This window comes from Dasypus novemcinctus, chromosome 21 (assembly GCF_030445035.2).
Source record: "Dasypus novemcinctus isolate mDasNov1 chromosome 21, mDasNov1.1.hap2, whole genome shotgun sequence".
NCBI classification, from domain to species: domain Eukaryota; kingdom Metazoa; phylum Chordata; class Mammalia; order Cingulata; family Dasypodidae; genus Dasypus; species Dasypus novemcinctus.
The window spans coordinates 66753238-66774831 of NC_080693.1; the positions used below are offsets into that span (position 1 = coordinate 66753238).

General features: G+C 37.0%; 1 protein-coding gene across 1 annotated transcript in view; it reads left to right on the forward strand.

Moving 5' to 3' along the window:
* Positions 1–21594, forward strand: part of LOC111760565 (uncharacterized) — a 187817-nt gene that overhangs the window by 27319 nt on the left and 138904 nt on the right. The window contains exons 5-9 of the mRNA XM_071210908.1: positions 6746–6799; positions 13676–13780; positions 17819–17872; positions 19450–19554; positions 20134–20187. Coding sequence (XP_071067009.1) covers positions 6746–6799; positions 13676–13780; positions 17819–17872; positions 19450–19554; positions 20134–20187 — 372 coding nt within the window. The remainder of the gene's footprint in view (positions 1–6745; positions 6800–13675; positions 13781–17818; positions 17873–19449; positions 19555–20133; positions 20188–21594) is intronic.

Sequence of the window (21594 nt, forward strand, 5' to 3'; positions counted from 1 at the left end):
AGGGGAGCCCCACGTTCAAGTAGTGCACCCCATAAGGAGAGCCGCCCAGCGTGAAAGAAAGTGCAGCCTGCCCCGGAATGGCACCACACACACAGAGAACTGACATAACAAGATGATGCAACAAAAAGAAACACAGATTCCCAGTGCCGCTGACAACAACAGAAGCAGACAAAGAAGAACACGCAGCAAATAAACACAGAGAACAGACAACTGGGATGGGAGGGAGGGAAGGGGAGAGAAATAAATAAATAAATACATACATACATACATACATAAATCTTTTTAAAAAATACACTAGAGACACACAATAGCAAATTTGATCAGGCATAAGAAAAAAATAGTGAACTAGAAGACAGGAAAATTGAAATCATACAGTCAAAAGAATGGATAGAGAAAAGAATAGAAAAAAATTGAGTAATGTCTCAGAGACTTGAGTAATAGCATGAAGAATATAAGCATATATATCATGGGTGCTCCAGAACAAGAAGAGAAGTGAGAAAGGGCAGAAAGAATATTTGAAGAAATAATAGCAGAAAACTTCCCAACTCTTATGAAAGACATAAATGAACATGTCCACAAAGGGTAATGTGCTGCAAAAAGAATAAACCCTAATAGACCTACTCTGAAACCCATACTAATCACAATGTCAAATGCCAAAAGACAGAATTCTTAAAACAGCAAGAAATAAGCAATTCGCCACACACAAGGGATTCTCAATAAGACTAAGTGCTGATTTCTCATCAGAAACCATAGAGGTGAGAAGGCAGTACTATGATATACTTAGAGTACTGAAAGAAAAAAACTGCCAGGCAAAAATTCTTTATCTGGCAAAACTGTCCTTTAAAACTGAGGAAGAAATTAAAATATTCACACATAAACTGAGAGTGTATCACCCAAAGATTTGTCCTAACACACTTGCTAAAGGAATTTTTTCAGATTGAAAGGAAAAGACAGGAGAGAGTGGCTTGGAGTAGTGTTTAGAAGTAAAGATCTTTAGTAAAGGTAACTAAATGGGTAAATGTAAAACCCAATAATACTGTATCCTCAATGACAAAACTCTACTCCTTAATTCCTATAAGAGAGAATGCAACTGAAAGGAAAAAGACATATTTTCTGATAATGGACATGTAAAATTTAAAGAAGTTGTTTGGGACAAAAACAACATAAAGAGGGGAAATAGAGAGTTACAGGAACAGAGAATATGTATGCTATTGAAGTTAAATTTATATATTTTCAAATTAGTAGGTTATAGATGTAGGTTGTGTAATAAAAACCCCAGGGTAACTACAAAGGACGTATTTTTTTAAATATAGAAACAGAAATGAGAAAGGGATCAGTCAGATACATCACAAAAGTTTGACTACACGGAAAAGGAGGTTGCAATAATAAGAGATGAGAGAAGAAAAAATTTGACACATAAAAACCAAAGGACAAAATGACTGTAGTACTCCCTTTACAGTAATAATACTAATGTTAATGGATTAAACTCACCAATCAAAAGTCAAAGATTAGCAGAATGGATTAAAAAACATGATTCAACTATTAGTTGTTTACAAGAGACTCACCTTAGACCCAAAGACACAAATAGGTTGAAAGTGAAAGGATGGAATAAGATAACCCATGCAAATAGTAATTAAAAGAGAACTGTAGTAGCTATACTAATATTGGACAAAATAATCTTTAAGTAAAAAGCTATTACAGGAGACAAAGAAAGACACTATATATTTATAAAAGAGGTCAATCCACCAAGAAGAAATCACATTCATATATATTTATGCACCTAACTACAGCGTTCCAAATTACATGAGGTAAACACTGGCAAAACTGAAGGGAGAAATAAGCTCCTCCATAATAATCTCATCAGTTGTTTCTGCCATGAGAATTTTCTGCCTCTGGTACTTCCCTGTTAGTGTATCCTGCCCCAAGTAGCCAGATGGAGCCAATCTGCAAAGGTCTGTGTTTTCATTTAAGTAATCCAACAATCAGAGACTGGAATGAGTGTGTACACTTTTTGCTAACAGTCTGCCATCATCTCTCTTTATTCCTGGGTGCTGTTTTTTATGTGGCACTCCTCAGCTACTTGTGTTCAGCCCTGAGTCTCTGTTGACTTGGGTTTCTGTGCCTGGATATGCATGGAGTTCTAACTCACTGCTGTGAGTGGGTCTATGGTCTGCATCCACTGCAGGAGAGATCTGGGCTGTACTGCCCTGTGTGACTCCTGAGCTGCTTGTGACCAAGTGGGGGAGGGTTTTGACTGCTGGCTGCTGGGTCCAGGATGTAAATCTGCTACCTGTTTTTTTTGTTGTTGTTGCTTTTTTTCTTTTTGTTTCAATTCAGCATTTGTGGAATCCTTCAATCTCTATCATCCTCCAGAGTTCCAAACAAGTGGAATTTGTTATTTTATTTGTTGTTTATGAATGGAGGCTTTTCCTGAGGATGCCTTCTATCACCATGTTGATTTATGACATTTCTAATAGGTCATGTTTTCTAGTGACACACTCTCTCAGTTTTTGTTTTCCTGGGTTTGTCTTAAATTTTACTTCATTGTGAAGGATAATTTTGCCAGATACATAATTCCTGATTCACAGGGTTTAAAAAAATATTTTAGCACTTTAAGTACATCATCCCACTGTATTCTGGACTCCATGGTTCCTGGTTATAAATTGAGTATTAATTTTATTGAGGGTCTCCTGTACATATTGAGTTGCTTCTGTCTTGCTGATTCCAAGATTCTCTTTGTTTTGTCTTTGAGAGTTGGATTATGTTTGTCTAGGTGTGACTCTATATGAGTTTATCCTACTTGGAGTTTGTTAAGTTTCTTGGATGTATAATTTAATGTATAATAAAACTTTGAACATTTTCAACCATTATTTCATCAGATGTTCTTTCTGTCTCTTTCTTTTCTATCCTATCCTTCAAAGATCCTCATTTGTGCATATTTTGTTATAATGGATGGTGACTAAGAAGTATCTTAGGGGCGGCAGGCTTGGCCCAGTGGTTAGGGCGTCCGTCTACCACATGGGAGGTCCACGGTTCAAACCCTGGGCCTCCTTGACCTGTGTGCAGCTGGCCCATGCGCAGTGCTGATGCACACAAGGAGTGCCCTGCCATGCAGGGGTGTCCCCCATGTAGGGGAGCCCCATGCACAAGGAGTGTGCCTTGTAAGGAGAGCCACCCAGCGTGAAAGAAAGTGCAGCCTGCCCAAGAATGGCACCACCCACATGGAGAGATGACACAAGATGATGCAACAAATTTTCAACAAAAAGAAACACAGATTCCTGTGCTGCTGACAACAGAAGCCAACAAAGAAGACGCAGCAGTAGACACAGAGAACAGACAACTGGGGTGAGGGGTGGAAGGGGAGAGAAATAAATAAACAAATAAATCTTTAAAAAAAAAAAAGAAGTATCTTAGGTGACAGAAGTATCTTAAGTCATTTTTTCTTCATTGTTTTTCTTTCTACTCCTCATATTGGGTAATTTCAATTTACCTATCTTCAAGTTTCCTGATAATTTCTTATGTGGGCTCACATCTACTTTTGAAACCCTCTAGTGAATTTTTCATTTCAGTTACTGTACTTTTCAGATCCTAATTTCTATTTGATGTCTTTTAATTTCTATCACTTGATTGATATACTTCTTTTGTCTTTATTTTTAAAATATTACATTAAAAAAATATGAGGTCCCCATATACCCCCCATCCCCCTCACCCCACTCCTCCCCCCATAGCAACAATCTCCTCCATCATCATGAGACATTCATTGCATTTTGTGAATACATCTCTGAGCACCGCTGCACCTCATGGTCAATTATTTAGATGTCATTCTCCTGGCTTCCTTTAGTTCTTTCACAGTGGTATCTGCTTTAGTTTCCTAAGCTACTTAGTGCAAATATCCATGAAATGGTTTGGCTTAAACAATGAGGGTTTATTAGCTTGTAAGCTTACAGTTTTGAGACTGTGAAAATACCCAAATCAAATTGTCAACTAAAGTGATGCTCTGTTTGCAAAGGCCGGCTTCCAGCAATCCTTGTTTCCTCTGCCACATGGCAAGGCACATGGTGGCACCTGTGGGTCTCTCCCTTCTTTTCCAGGTTTTGTTGCTTTCAACTTACTGCTTCCATGGCTTTCTCTATATATCTTCGTTCCATTTATGCAGTATTCCAGTAAGGCCCTTCCTGAATGAGGTGGGTCACATCTTAACTTAAATAGCCTCATCTAAAGATGCTACTTGCAATGGGTTTGTATTCAGAGGAATGGATTAAATTTAAGAACATGTTTTTCTGGATTAAATTCATGAACATGTTTTCTACTGCTTCAAACCACCACAGTTTCTCCACAGTTTCCTTTAGCTCTTTTGAGTATTTTAAAACAATTGATTTAAAGTCTTTGTCTAATAAGTCCAATATCTGTGTTCTCAGGGACAGTTTCTGTTACTTTCTTATTTTCCTATGAATGGGTTATACTCTCTTGCTTCTTTACATGTCTCACAATTTTTTGTTGAAAACTGCATATTTTAATATGATAATGTGGTAATTGAAAATCAGATTCTTCCGCCTTGTCAGGATTTGTTGTTGCTTGCTGTGAGTTGTGGTTTCTCAGTGATTTTCTAAACTACTTTTTAAAGGCAGTATCCTTCATTGTGGGTGGGCTGTGAATTCTCTCTTCCTTTAGCTTGTAGTCAGCCAGTGGTTTCACAGAGATTCCTTATATACTTGGAGCCAAAAAACACAAAACACAATGCTAAAATATGAAAAACAAAACAAAAAGAAAACAAGAAATGAAATAAAAGAAAGGTAAAGAAAAGAAAAATACCCTTATTTTTTTCTGATAGACTTTTTGTGAGCACTCCTTCAACATTTAGCACAGTTATTTACAACTTTCTACTAGCTTTCATATGCTGCTTGTGCTGAGCCTAAATATCAGGTGGAGGTGAAAGATCCATGTATGTTATATATATATATATTTTTTATAAAGATTTATTTTTATTTTTATTTCTCTCCCCTTCCTTTCCCCCTCCAGTCATCTGCTCTTTGTATCTATTCACTGTGTGTTCTTCTCTGACTGCTTCTATCCTTATCAACGGCAACAGGAATCTGTGTTTCTTTTTGTTGTGTCATCTTGCTGCGTCAGCTCTCCGTGTGTGCTGCGCCATTCTTGGGCAGACTGCACTCTTTCATGCTGGGTGGCTTTCCTTATAGGGCGCACTCCTTGCGAGTGGGGCTCCCCTACATGGAGGATACCCCGGCATGGTACAACACTCCTTGCGCACATCAGCACTGTGCATGGACGAGCTCCACACGGGTCAAGGAGGCCTGGTGTTTGAACTGTGGACTTCCCATTGGGCCAAGTCTGCTTCCCTATATATATATATATTTATCAGTGCATCTGTCTGTCTATCCATTTATCTGTCTATTCATCTATCTAATTTCTAAACATCTGAGAGTAGATTGCATCCATCAAGTTCCTTGAATATATTATATTTACATTCTAGTTGGAATTTTCTCTATTTAAACATGCACATTTTGACTTTTGACCTTTTTATAGTAAAACACTTGCCATGATTTGATTTATGTCATTTAGGATTAAGCAAATCAATACTGTTGTGTCAAAATTTGGATAAGAAAAAGTAACAAGATTTACTTAATTATTTAAGGACCATAAAAAAAATTTGTACAGTAAATGCAACAATAATTCTTTGATCAGATCAAATCATTGCTGTCCTTATGAAAGAAAAAATAATATTATTCAAACCAGAAACGTAATAGATACCGTAAATTATGGCAGAATACATAAATTTGCCATCTCTGTTATCTTAATTCACTGGCTAATTATGAAAACATATTCTCTTATGGGCAGACTTGTGCCCAGCAAAAAGAAAGCCTTCCTTTTATAAATATTAAAGTACTAAGTTCTATTTTGTGATTCCCTCATAATTACGTGCAGTTAAATATGTTTCATTTTGCTCTTCAGTTTCTGAAATAGGGAAAAATGCCTATGGGCAAGTATGAATTTTAACCACTTCGTGGATGGATTATATAGTTCTAAAAATTCCCAGACATTAATATTCTTACATTTTCAAAGGAAAAAAGGTTCATGCCAATGACCTGGAGAAAGTTCTTGGAAACATGGGGATTGAGATCACAGATGAAGAACTCATAAAGCTGCAGGAAACTCTGCCAGTTGATGATGAGCTATACAAATGCAACTGAAGCTTTCTAGGAAGCTTGGGTTTGCAACCTTGTGTGGAAAAAAAAAAAGTACCCATATATATTCTTTTAAAAAGTGCTAAAAATCATTAGAAAATAAGGTCAATGTCATTTAGATTTAGTCTGTGATTTGATTTACATTCCCTCCAGCCATAAGCCTTGCCAGCAAAACCTATGCAAATATTTTAATGTTATCCATTCAGGCAACTGATTAGCCTAATCCTAAGAAAGAAAATGAAGGAAACTGTGGGGAGTGAGAGCCTAGTAAAAGAAAGAAAAAGTAGCCAGAAGAAAGGAAACAAAAGACAAGTGATTGTTTCAACATAATGTCTCCCTCAGCTGCCAGTCACCTCAATTGCCAAAAAAAGACTTAGATTTGTAACATTGAGACACTTTTCCTTTCTTTAACTCTGTTTTTCATAAAGTGAAATAGAACACATTTCTTACCCAATTATAAATAGTTGTTTTACTAAGGTTATAAAATAACTAAGAGAATGTTCCCATTTTCCTCCTGACATGAATTATGCCTTTTCTTATAGCTGCTGGAAATGTGCTTCAGGATAGAATATTGGATGGCATGAAATCTATCAAGGGTAAGTTAAAATTCTAATAAGGAAGCAGAAAAGTCTGAAATCTTCAAGAATCATATTTATCATTTAGGTTATAAGCCCTGTCTACCTTCCTATGTATAAATTCCTAATTTAGTTTACTTTCATCATAATAATATTTTATAGTATAAGTTCTCAATAAATCTTTCCAGGGAATCCATATTTATAACCCGAATAATCTAATCATACACAATAAATTTAAAGAAAAGGATTACCAGATTTTCAGGGACTTGTTAAAGGCAGCTTATGTAGGAAGATGATGATTGCTGCTCAATAGAATTTCAATCTTTTATTAAGGTTTTTAATATTTTTGCTTTCATATTTTCTGTTTATTGAAGACAGGCTATTTTTAAAATGCAAGGAAAGAGGCTTGTTGTTAATCTTTTTGCTTCTCTCTCCTGCTTCCAACTTGTGGAACAAGAGAGAGAAGAGAGCAGGATGAAAAGGGAAGAATAATAAACTCTGGCACTTGGTATTTGGAGAAATGAGTCTCCTGCAGGTGGAATTCTGCCTCCAGACACTCCTAAACCCTTTGGAAGAATGGCAGTACTTCAATTGCATGTATTTGTGAATGGTGGATATTAATGTTGGAAACTTGAATTGTCAGTCCTATTTTCTCATTGTCTCATGGTAGAACTCTACCTTTTTCATACTCTGGTCTCTGATTTTGGCACGTAGTTTTTAGTTAATGAGGCAGCTTTTGATTGTTAATGACCTGTGGTCTTTGAAGCCAGTGTATATAAGTATGCATCCTGCCTCTGCTACTTACTAACCATGTGAGCTTGGTTAAGTAATTTAATATCCTAGTATCTCGGCTTTTTCATCTCTGAATGAGGATAATATGAATATCCAGTTCTTAGGATTGTTGTGAGGATTAAATAAGTAAGGCATATAAATCTCTCAGAAAATATCTGACACTTAGCAAACAAAATATTAATATTCCTGTTATACAGAATTTTCTCCTTCAAAATAGCTAATCTCAGTGTCCAGATAAGTTGACATCATTCTTAGTGATTCACAGCTTTAAATTATTCCTGTTTACTACTGATAAGAATATAGACATTCATTCATTCAGCAAATATTTATTAAGAGTTCAATATATGTCAAGAATTTTTCTTGGCACTTAGAATGTATCAGCGAATAAAACACACAAGAAGCCCTACTTTCACATTATCATTTTGGTAGAGGTTAGGGGCGAAAGACAATTAAAAATAAAAATAATGAATAATTAAAATTTGTAGTATGTTTAAGCTGTGATACGTACTATGGAAAAAATTGGAAACCTTAAAGGAGCTTGGGAGTGGGGAGAGGAATCCGGGCAGATGTCTTTCAGAAAGTAACTGTTAGGCACATTCCTCTCAAGTGCACGTGGACTATTTATTCTCCAGGACAGAATATATATATTAAACTACAAAACAAATCTCAAAAAACTTAAAAGTTGAAATAATACAAAATACCTTCTCCAACAAAAATGGAATGAAGTTAGAAATTAGTAACAAAACAAAAACTGGAAACACAAATATATGGAAATTTAAAACACAGTCTTATCAACCAAAGTGTCAAAAAATAAATCACAAGGGAAATTAGAAAATACTTTGAAATGAATGAAAACAAAAAATAAACTAGGGTACAGCAAAAGCAGTGTTCAGAGGGACATTTATAGCTGTAAATACCTACACTGAAAAATAAGAAAGATCTCAAATCAATAACAGAATGTTACACCTTAAGAAACCAGAAAAGGAAAAGCAAAATAAACCCAAAGATGGCAGAAGGAAGAAAATAATGTTAGAAAAGAGAAATATGGAGAGCACCAAAGAAACCCAAAGCTGGTTTTTAGAAAGAGCAACAGAAGTGACAAACCTCTAGCTAGATTAAGAAAAACAAGAGAAATATTATATATATGCATTGCTGTGGTCTAGGACTCCTGTGAAGAAATGCTGAATAATTGGGGGGGGGGGGGGAAAGGATAGGATGTGGAATTTTTTCAAGTCAACATTCTTTATCTAAGTTCTTTATCTAACTTTATCCAAGTTCTTTATCCATCCTTTAAACCCATCGCTATATACCATTCCCTAGTAAGGGACCATGACATTATATTGGGCTTCAAATTTCGGGGAGTTCTGGACCACAGAGTGTTTCAACAATGGCAATGGAGGGATACTGGTATGGGATACCAATGACAGGTGATATATGGCTGACAGGGAGCTGTACAGAACATATGTCCAGGGGGCATGGTAATGATTGGATATACTCATAGTGGCAACAATTAAAAACCACAGCAGGGGGGGTACTGGGTTCCTGGCCAGTGGTGCTCTGCCGCGGTCCCTAGGGGAGCAGCGACAGTCTCCCAGGTACAGCGGCGGGGACCTGGAGGGAGTGAGGGTTCAACAGTGAGCCCCTGATGCTAATGACTATGCTTGTGAGCTGATAAACCTAAAATAAGAACAAGGCCTAGAGCAACATTGTGCCTGGGAATTTCCTCCTGTCAGCCTTCATGTTACTCAAATGTGGCCAGTCTCGAAGCCAAACTCAGCATGTAAATGCAATGCCTTCCCTCCAGCGTGGGACATGACACCCGGGGACGAGCCTCCCTGGCAACGAGGGACCACTATCAAATACCAACTGATGATGCAACTGGAAAAGGACCTTATACGGAAGGTTCAATGCGGATCAGCAGAATATCCATGTCTACATAAAATAACATGACTTTTTCCCAAAGTAAGGGGGAAATGGAAAGGAGAAATGAGTTTATATGGCTACGAGTTTCTAAAAAAGAGTCTGGAGGCTGGCAGAAGGATTGCCCTCATGCACAACTGAGCAGAGTCAGAGAGACAGATAAAGCAGATACAACCCCCAGATATTGGTTCCTTTGAAGGCTAAAGAGACCCATGAGAGTTATGGCCATGGCCGATGGGGTTAACTACCAGGGCAGATGGCCCCTCTTTGGAAATGGTGTTTATGTGTGATGAATCTGGACTCAGATGGGAGGGATCTCCCTTCATAAGACTTTCATGCTAATGTGCTGGAGGTGCAGTTAATGTTGGGGTTTAAGATATATTTAGGGGATTTGAATCTCTGGACTGACAATGTGATAGCCAGGTCCTGAGCCTCAACAGACTCCAGCACCTACAATCTGATTTATTGGACTTACCACACTCAGCTAAGATGGAGTTGAAGAAGGACAATCACCACACCATGGAGCCTAGAGTGATTACAACTGAAAATGGGAGGATTGCATCCAGCATCCATGTGGAATCTGAGCCTCCTCTTGACATAGAGGTGCAATGGACACAACCAATCCAATGTCCACATAGAAGAGGTGGTATTGGATTGAGAAAAGTGGTGGACGATGGGTATGGGGAAAGGCAGGAAGAGATGAGAGGTGGAGGTGGCTTTGGGACATGGAGCTGCCCTGGATGGTGCTTCAGAGGCAATCACCGGACATTGTAAATCCTCACAGGGCCCACTGGATGGAATGGAGGAGAGTATGGGCCATGATGTGGACCATTGACTATGAGGTGCAGAGGTGCCCAAAGATGTACTTACCAAATCCAATGGATGTGTCATGATGATGGGAACGAGTGTTGTTGGGGGGGGGAGAGGGGGGGGTGGGGGAGCGGGGTTGAATGGGACCTCACATATATATTTTTGATGTAATATTATTACAAAGTCAATAAAAAAAAAAAAAGAAAGAAAAACAAGAGAAGAATCAAATTACTTAAATTAGGTATGAAAGTTGGGCAAAACTACTGCCCTTACAAAAATAAGCAGAATTATAAGAGAAAACAGAAAAGAACAAGGATTGGCAAGGGTGTGGGGAAATTGGAACCATTGTACTTTACTGCTGAGAATGAAAAATGGTGCAGCTGTTCTTTGCTGGTTCCTCAAAAAGTTAAACATAGAATTACCATGTGATCCAGCAATTCCCCTCCTAGGTACATATAAAAAAAAGAAAGAAAACAGGAACTCAAATAAATGCTTGCATATATAGGTTCATAACAGCACTATTCACAATAGACAAAAGTCAGGAACTTCTGTCCATCAATACATGAATGGAAAAATAAATTTTGATATATATATGCCATGGAATACTATTCCACCATAAAAAGGAATGAAGTACTAATACATGCTGTAATGTAGATGAGCCTTGAAAACATTATGTTAAGTGAAAGAAGCCACACACAAAAGATCACACATTGCATGATTCCATTTATATGAAATATCCAGAATAGCTAAATCCATACAGTAGAAAGCAGATCAGTGGTAGCTGTGGCCTAGGGGTAGAATGGAATGGTGGGTAAATACTTAAGAGGTATTGTGGGTTGAATTATGTTGCCCAAAAAGATATGTTAAATACTTTTCATTATTTTTTAATATCCCAGTATTTTTATTTCAGTTTTAGTTTTTCTAAATTATTTTGCTTTTTATTTTTTATGTTTAAGCCCATGATTATTACTTAGTTTTCCTATTAATTGTATTTGGTGATATTCTTGGCTTCATTTTTTTAAGAAGTTTTGGACCACAGAAGGGTTACAACTGTGGCAGGGGAGGATCATTGGTGTCGGGTGTCAATGATGGGGGATACATGGGAGGAAGTTCACCTGGGCATATATATAAGGTACATAGATGTGTTCAAATATTCATGCGACATTGTCACAGAAGGTGGAGATTCACACAATAACTGAAAGAATATTGAATTCCCATCGGGGGAGCTCTGCCACATTCTCTAATGGAAAGCAACAATCCCCCAAGTGCAGGACAATAACTAGTGAAGAAGGATGGTCCATTGATGGGCCTTTGATATTGACAATTATGCTTATGAGCCTTTGCTTTTGAAATTGAACTTAGCCTAGTACTTTAGAGCCTAAGATCACTTTCATGGGTGCCTGAAAGCCTCCATGTTGCTCCAGTGTAGCCTCTCTCTAAGTCAAACTCAGCATATAAATGTGTTACCTTACCCCCAGCTTGGGGCATGACTTCCAGGGATGAGCATTCCTGGCACTGAGAGAGTACTACCAAATACAAACAAGCAATGCAAGTGAAAAAAGAGATTGAATAAAAGGGGGGAAAGGTAAAGACAAATGAGTTTATATGGGTAAGAGACTTCAAAGTGAGTCAGGAGGTCATCCCAGAGGTTACACTTACGCACTTCTCAGCATGATCTCATAGACTGCCAAAGTAGATACTACCCCCAAATAATGGGGCTCCTGAGGGCTCTGGAGACACCCAGGTCCTATGGTCATGGAAGATAGCCCTGGAGTTTGGTGCCTTGCCAAAGTGGGCCCTACTTTAGAGTTTGTGCTCCTGAGTGTGACAGATTTGGACTCAGTTGTGACTTCTCTACACATGCCTCTTCTGTCCCTTCTATTTGAACCTATAGTTGGTGCTGGAGTTGGTAGGTGTACGTCCAAAAGACTTGAATCTTTGGGCTGTCCATATGCCAGCTAGGCCCTGAGCCTCAGCAGAGTTGCAACACCTACTTTCCAGTTCATTGGACTAACCCAGCATAACTAACAAGGAGGTGAAGATAGACAACCACTCTACTAAGGAACCAAGAGAGACTACAATTGCAAGCAAGAGAGTCCCATCCATCAGCCATATGGGATCAAGGTCGCCTCTCAATTTGTGGTGGGGTGGGCCTCACCATCCCAGAATCCTCAAGATTGGGGAATAAAATGTGGACTAAAGTGAACTTACTAGTATTCTACTTTAGACTTATTGTGATTCTAGCAATGGAAGAAATTATATCATTGATGTGGAAACAGTGGCCGTTGGAGGTGCTGAAGGCAGGGAGAGGGAAAAAAGGTATAATATGGGGGCATTGGGATTTGGAGTTGTCCTGAAAGGCATTACAATGACAGATACAGGCCATATATATCCTGCCATAACCTACAGAATTGAGTAGGAGAGAGTGTGTACTACAATGTAAACTATAATCTATGCTTAGTGGCACTGCTTCAAATGTGTTCATCAATTGCAGTTAATGTACCACACTAATGAAAGAACTTGTTAATGTGGGGAAGGGTGGGAGGTGTGGGGAGTGGGCATATGGGAATCCCTTTTATTTTTGTGTGTAACACTTTATGTAATCTAAGTATCTCTTTAAAAGTAAAAAATATATTTAAAAAAAGAAAAAACCCTAATCTTTAGTACCTACAAATGTGACTTTATTTGGAACTGGGTCTTTGCAGATATAATGAATTAAGATAAGGTCATGCGGGATCAGAGAGGTCATGACTCTGCTGACACTTTGATTTCAGAGGTCTAGACCCCCACACTGTGAGAGAATATACATCTCTTGCTTAAGCTACCCAATTTATGGTACTTTGTTACAACAGCCCTAGGAAACTAATACAATGAGTATGGGGTTTTCTTTTGGGTGATAAAAGTGTTTTAGAACTAGAACCAACTAGATGGTTATCCAACATTGTGACTGTACTAAAACCACTGGATTGTTCACTTTAAAATGGTTAATGTTATGTGAGTCTCACCTCTTTATTATGACATACTAATAAATGAGTTCCCTGGCAGCAAAGATCCTTCCTATTTCCTATGGTTGTATGGTTATAATCAAATTTTGTAGCCCATCCATTCATGAACTATTTACAATGTAGGCTTATACCCAAGTAAAGTTTAAGGGAACAAATTCTAACTGATATTTTTTTGGTTATTTAATACTCTTAGACATATTGAATGGGAGCTCATAAAGAAAAATAATCATATAAGTCCATTTTCTATTTTGTCCTTATTATAGTTATAGTAAAGCACATATATTCAAATTATAATTCACAGGTAAGAATGTATTTTTAATATTTTATACTCATTATTTTTCTCTTGTTCCATTCTTGTGTGTTTCCTAAGGAGGAGAGGTTAATACCAGTAACCTGGACAGTGTCCTGGGATACCTGGGGATAAAACTCACACAAAAGGAACATGAAGGTCTAATAGAAAATCTGCCACTTAGTGGTGAGCATTGTAACTACAACTGTGCCTTTGAAAAATTAATGCACTTGTCAAAAAAGCATTTTGCAAAACTAAAAGAAGAAAGCAGTCATAATGGGAAAACACATTATCTCCTTCTTTTCCTTAAGTCCAAAATCATTAATGTCTTCTCCTTTGGATTCTAAACATCACCTACAGAACCACTATAACTACATTTATGACCAAAGAATGAATTTGCAGGGAGCAGAAAAGAAATTATAGATTTGGAGAATAAAAAAGAAGGAAGAAAAAATGTTTGTTTTTTTCCATGAAAAGATATCCCTCAAATAGTTATTTTCTAAACCCATTAATCATTTCATTTTTACAATTGTCTGTGGACAATATTATCTACACTCACACTTTCAACTATCATCTCTATGCTGAAGACTTCTAGATCTTTATCTCCAGTCCAGACTCCTCCCCAATATGGATTAGTAAAATCGGATTCATGTTTGTCATTTCTGTTTTGCTAGTCTCATATCTTTATATCTCAATTTATTAGATTTACAAATACCTATGTAAACTGTTTACTAATTCCACATTTCTCTCTCAGCTGGTGGCACCATCATGTTCCTAGTAAAACAAAAAGTTGACATAATTATTCCCTCCACTTTCCCTGTTAGTGCCATATCACATGATATCAAGACATATCAATGAGGACTGCTAACCATTTCATAAGTCCACCCTTACATTTTTTCTATCTGCTTTTATTAACCATGTTGCAGGTGATTGTCATCCATGGCTTGGGTCATGCAGAGGCCTCGATGTTGTCTCATTTTTAGACTATTTCTAATCAAATCCATATTTTAGAGAGTTTAAAGAAAGAGCTATTTAAAATGCAAGTATTATCTTTAACTTTCCAGATTTTCAGTGCCTTACCCAACTCCAGAATGCCCAAGCCTCCTAGCATGACATTGAAGGCCCTCCATGATCTGGCCCCTGCCTGACTTTCAGCTTCAACTTTCACCATTCTCTGCCTCAACTTTTCCCTCCAGCAACACTGAAATATCTAAAGCATAGTATTAAATATAGACAGAGCTCAAGGTTTTCATCCAGGATGCTCCCACACCCATTGCAAAGCAGTGGCAATAAATGAACAAATTTTAGCAGGAGGATCTCCTGATTTTACTCTCAACTCTGTCTCAGCCCAGCCACTTTATTACAAAATGTTTATTAGTTCTTCTCACTCCAGGGACCAAGTTACTCAAAGACAAGGATTATATTAAACTTGGTATTAAGTGCATTTTTAAGCCTTCTAGTGCCTCATATAGTGACTGAAATTTAGTGAGTGCTTCAAAAATTCTTTTTAACCAATAAAAATATAGATCTTCTTTGTTATTTAATGCTTATGCTATAGCATCTAAATTAATTATCCAATTCTCCTCAATTCCTAGAGCAAATATACTAAGGCATAATTAACCATGCCAATCCATAATTGTCTTAAGACAAATCTCAAAGTTTACCTTTTCCAAAAGTTTCCCTGTCTCACTGATGATATTTTAGTTACTCTTCTTCATAGATTGAAGTTTATCTTATACATATATATATCATCATGCCTGCTATATTGTGTGAAAAATAAACGTCTTTACATAACTTCATTGTTTGCAAACTGCCATCTTTTCATGGGCAATAACCATGCCTACATCATTTTATATTCTTTGTTTTGCCTCCCTTGCAAGCAAGATATGCAATAAATATTTGTGTGGAATGGTGTAATGATCAGAGACCAAACAAAATGAATGAAAAACAAATGAGAAAAGATACTATAATAGGAAGTAGCTGAAATCCATTAAGATAAATCTCAAATGTATGTTGGGACTCTACTACTCCATTTGAGCAGTATACAACCAGAAGACTTCAAGTCATTTTTATAGATGTTATCCAATCAGAAGGATTGTTTCCTAGTCATCCCACATGCCATTTTCTATTTTCCAAAAGGCATTGGCAGAAAGTATATTCACTTTGTAGCAGAATCCTGGCTAATTTCAATGACAGAGGGGCCTCTTTGTTCAAACTCAATATAAAGGTTCTATCTTGGCCTTCTCTCTACCCCTTACAATCTTAAAATACCTCCGTGAAGTATCCTAATTTCACCCTCATGTCCAATAAGACATAATATTCTTCCTCAATTTATTGACTTTTTGAGTGACACATTACCTTCTTTTATAATTAATAGTGTTATACAGAGTTTTCATGAAGCCCTAGTATTCAGAGTAGAAAGTCTGTACATTCAGCTCATCACTGTAGAGTTTTGACTAACATGTTAACTTTTCATTGTTGAGCTCCCTTTGTACCAAGTTATTGTGTTACCACATGTCCTCCCTGTTATTGGGACAATCTGGAATACCTACCCTTTGCTTCTTTTAAGGTTAGAGAGAAATCCATATCTATTTTTTTTTTTTAGAATTTTTATTTATTTCCCCTCCCCCATCCCCACCCTGCTGCATTATTTTGCTGTCTGTGTCCATTCACTGTGTGATCTTCTGTATCTATTTCTCTTTTTGTCTTCTCGTCTTTCTCTCTAGGATTCACTGGGATTCTATCCTGGGGACCTCTGATATGGAGAGAATTTCCTTGTCACTTGCACCACCTCGGTTCCTGATCTCTGCTGCTCTTCACCTTGACTGTCTCCTTTGTCTCTCTTTTGTTGCATCATCATCTTGCTGTGTGACTTACTTGCATAGGCACTGGTTCTGCACGGGGGCACTGGCTTGCCACATGAGCACTGGCTCACCACGCAGGCACTGGTGCAGGCACTTGGCTCATCACACAGACACTGTCTTGCCTTGTAGGCAAGCTTTTTCTTCTTCTTTTTCACCAGGAGGCCCCAGGGATCGAACCCAGGTCCTCCCATATGGTAGGTGGAGGTCTTATCACTTGAGCCACATCTGCTTCCCCATATCTATTTTTATAAACAGATGTAGTTGGAATCAAAGAAATAGATCACCAATATGTTACAGAAATTCCAGGATAGTAGTTGGGATGGGCAAAGGAGTGCTGGAGAACAGTATATTAGGAAAAGGTGGTAAGATAAGAAAGATGGTCTTTTTTTTTTAACTATAAACTTCTCTCTGACAAATGTGGCTGGACCAGAGCGGAGAATTTGCTAGACTGCCAAATCAGTATCATTGGGATTTTGTGCCATACTTAAAAGGTAGAAAGGCATCTTACAAATTCAAAAAGTACATTCGAGATTCCGTTTTTCCAAGTTGCAAAGACCCCTTTAGCTAATATGGAATTGTATTAGTCAGCCAAAGGGGTGCTGATGCAAAGTACCAGAAATCTGTTGGGTTTCAAAAAAGGGTATTTATTTGGGGTAGAAGTTTACAGTTACCAGGCCATAAAGCGTAAGTTACTTCCCTCAACAAAGCCTGTTGCCACATGTTGGAGCAAGATGACTGCCTTCCTTTTCCTATTAAGGCTCCATGGCCCAGCTTCTTCCTATCTCAGCTGTAGGCTGGTATAAGGCTTGTCTCTTTCCCTGGGACTCAGCTGCTCGGCTATCTCCACAAGGCCAGCTGTAAACTAACAGGCAAACAGCTCGTCTGTTTTTCCAGGCCCTCTGCTGTGTCTAATAGAGCCTTCTCTCTTTCCTCACATATCTGCTTCTCTGTGTGTTTACTTCCTGGGGCTCCAGCATCAAAACTCCAACTCTCCTCTTCCATGTGGTTTTCTCTGTGAGTTCCCACCTACCACCTACTGACATGGCCCAATCAAAGCCTTAATCATAATTTAATCAAGAAAAAATGAAGCCTCTGAACCTAATACAATCTAATATACCCAGAGGAACAGACCAGTTTACAAATGTAATCCAATATCTATTTTCGGAATTCATAAATGATATCAAACTGCTATAGGAGTTAATATTTAATATCCCAAGTTTATATTTTTATAGCTGAGTCAGATAAAATAATGAAGCTAATGAACTTTAATTAGTCTCTTATTTGCTAATTTACCCTCTTTTATTGGTTGTTTTATATGTGAGTCTTTGGTATTGTTACCTTATTTGGGGTTTTCTTGCAGCTAATGGGAAAGTTGCTCTTTGTACATTGATGGATGCGGTGACAGCTGTTACAGGTTAGTGAAGAATTACTCTGAATCTAAGATCTCTAATTCTTACACTAAATTGTATTTTAATGCTCTATTCAACCTATCATCTCACTGCCTTTCTAATCTACCATTTTATTGAGGAAATATTTCTCAATATATTGAGAACTATATTGAGATGGGGTGAACTTATCTCCTAGTTTTCTCTAGACTGTATGGTTTACCACTGTTGTAATTAAAATTATTTTTACCATCCTCCTTTACCCTGAATAGTCCTTGTTTGAATGACAAATTGTATGAGTATTCTAAAATTAGATTATCTACTCTTAAAATACTTCAGTGCATTATCTTGATAGGAAATTCTTTAATCCCTGTGTTATATTCTAAAACCATACTTTGCTATGCATGAATTTAAATAAACCATATCCTGGGTACCATGAAGGGAAATTTCCTTGCTGCAATGATAGCTCCCAAAACACTACCAGGCAAGCTAGCCAAGAGGTCACAAACAAAAATGTTTACAGACCAAGTTAAAATCTTCAAATCACAGAGTTTATTGAATCATTTAAAATGCAAAGTAAGAAACAAAGGGGGGAAAATGGGATAAGTTAACAAATTTAGGGAGGATGCAAGTGTGTGGAAGGACCACACTACCTAAATATGGGATACAAAATGTTAATGTCCTGTGCTGCTCTTTGCTGCATCAGCCTTCCTTGCTGATGATGTGGTTATAAGGAGATTTGATATTCAAGAAAGGTAGTCCACAGATGGAAGGTAGTCTGGCCAGCGACACAGACTTACTTTTTAAAAGAAATACAGGGACAAGGACACCTGGAGAATGGTTGTAACTTTGCCAATAAGATTTGTTTTATGTTTTTGGAGCCAGGAGGATGTCACCAATGGGTGACCAAATTAGTCACTTAAATAAGACTCATAAATATTTATTGTATCCTGAAAATTTAGTGCCTCATGTGCCTCAAGCATATTTAATGTATCATAAATATTTAGTTCATTAGGAATATTTAGTGAATAGGTGCCTCATGTATATTTAGTGCTTCATGACTATTAGATATTGCTTGGCCCTTCCATCACTTTCTATCTAAAATATATATCCTCTACTTACAGGCTACTCATCTATATTGAATACATCCTAAAATGTTTAGCCTATGTATTACAAACTACAAACTGGAAGTAATGTATTTTCTTATACTCTGTAATAGAATTAAATGTTCTTAAAAGCAAATGCATATTATACAGGACTAACATTAAGTAGTGAAGTAAAACTAAAGATATAACACTCATAATTAAGAGAGAAACAAATATTGGATTTAGATCAAGAATCTATGATATCTTAAATAATTTGGAAATGCCAAGACCACTTAATCCTGTGTTGTGTTGTCTTACCCCATAATTATAGTTATAACATTTTTAGGGTTAAGGGAACAATTCTGTTTTCATGATGACGGTGATACAAGGTCTCATATTACTATTGTTCATATGGTTGTTACAACTGCTGCTGAACAGATACATGCTTTCGTTTTTTCAAATTTTAGAGACTTTGGGTCATATTCACAATTCTCATCTGCCTATATTTATTTATTTTAAAGGAGGAGAAGTTGATGTCAGTGATTTGGAAAACATTCTGGGAAAAATTGGGATAGAGCTCACAGATAAGGAATGTTTGGAGCTACAGAAAAATCTTCCAGTTGATGGTAAGCAGTTCGTATAGCAAAATAGCCTTTAAGGAAATTAAAATTGTATTTATTTTTGAGAACTTCCATAACTATCTCCATTTAATATCTAAAAAGTAAAGAGGGTTTTAGAAGAACTCATGCAGATCTACCTTAAGAAATAATCCCAGCAGTGCTATTTCATTTATACATTTTTTATGTCCTTCAGTTACTAATCTGCTGTCAGGACAGAGAATAACCTTTTCTCTTTTTTGATTCAATTAAGAAGACATCCTCAAGAGTAAACAGAAAGATAGAGAAAGTAAAATGGGTGGCAATGTACTAGAAGGGAAAAATGGAGAAATTAAAGAGGTAGCAAGGAGAATTAAGAGGTATGTGTTTCAAAATAGTAGAATGTCAACAATAATTCCCTTAGATCCTAGGAAGCCACATTCAGAACTTTTTCCACTTCATTTGTTGTTGTTGTTTTTTGTTGTATTTGAAAGTAAGTTAGATCTTTTGTAGAAAATTATGATGTCGCTCTTTCCAAAATTAAGACTTTGGTGTTGTTGCCTTATTTAATCTCCTATTGATTTGGCTTGATTTGTGTCTTTCTTACAGTTGATGGAAAGGTATTTCAGAACAGGTTGATGGATGGTGTGAAAACCCTTAAAGGTGAGTGAGAAATAGAATGAAACAGCAGATGAATTTAAAATCTATGTGTTTTGCAGTCTCTAAATTTAGAATCCTGCTACCTTATATGTGTGGGGGTTAATCCATATTAAGGTATTTTCTAAAGATCATCTCCATATATATTTTACCAAATAATCTCCTTTATCATTACTGAGATTTAAGTGAAAACCCATATGAAAATAGGACCTATGAATGACTTCTCCTTAGTGAAATGATAAGCTAAAAAAAAATCTCACTAGCACAGGTAGATGAAAAGGAAGTTTGTTTATCTCTATAGTCCTGGATTCTGAGTCCCCAGAGGGAATCTTTGTGAATTCATGACTATGGGCCTTTGTTCACATAGGGTCTAGTTTATATTTACATTTCTTGCATGATTCAGGTGGTCACATGCCAAAAGATTAACAAAGAGTTGTTACCAAGATTGTCATAACCCTAGGAACATACCCTTATATCATGGTCCACAAAATTTCTCCTGTAAAACTTTTCTTAAAATGTGCTCAAAATTAAAAAAAAAAAATTTTTTAAGGAAAATATGTGAAAAAAACCCATCATTAATAAATGTTACTACATCCGATAAATAACTGACCCCTAAACATGTCATATGATATAAATAATGTATATAGACATTAATACAAGTATGCTTTAAAAGATTAAATGTGTAAAAGAAGGGTGGAAATAGTTTTAAAAGGAAAAGAAACTACCACAGGAAAAGTGGATTTGAAAAGGGCCCAAATAGAATTTCTAGAAATAAAAATGTCTAGCCAGGAAAATTTTAAATGTAATGGATTTCTTAAATAGAAGATTAGATATAGCTGAAGAGAAAAATTAAATAACTGGAATATAGCTCTGAAAAAATTCCCACAATTGCAGCAAAAGAGACAAAGAAGAAAAATTAAAAGGAGTGGTTAGGAGACATGTAGGTTAGAGTAAAAGATCTGAAATTTTATCCTATAGTAAAACTATTGGAGAAAAACAGCATTCACTGGGACACGGAGACTGACCACAGGTAGAGAAAGAATTTGTTGAGAAGCTCTCCTGGCGGAGGGGGTTTGAAGAACAGACTTCAGCACCCCCACCAGCATGGTGGGGGTCTGAAGAGAGACTTCAGCCCACTCCTGGAAGGGGGGGATTTAAATTTATACAGAACTTTCCTAAGCAAGGAAATGATAGTTAGTGGGAGTGGGTTGAGGGTCTGAGTGAGTTGGAGGGGCTAATAGGAAACCCTACCTGTGAAAATTTTCCCTGATTATGACTAGAGAAAAGCAGGTTAGGGAGTTTATGGTTTCTTAGAATGCTGCTGGAGCAGATTTTTCTTTTAATCTGTAGGGATTAATGGGTTTCTTTATCTTCCTTTGATATGTAAATAGTGAAGGTTTCCATCTCCCTCTG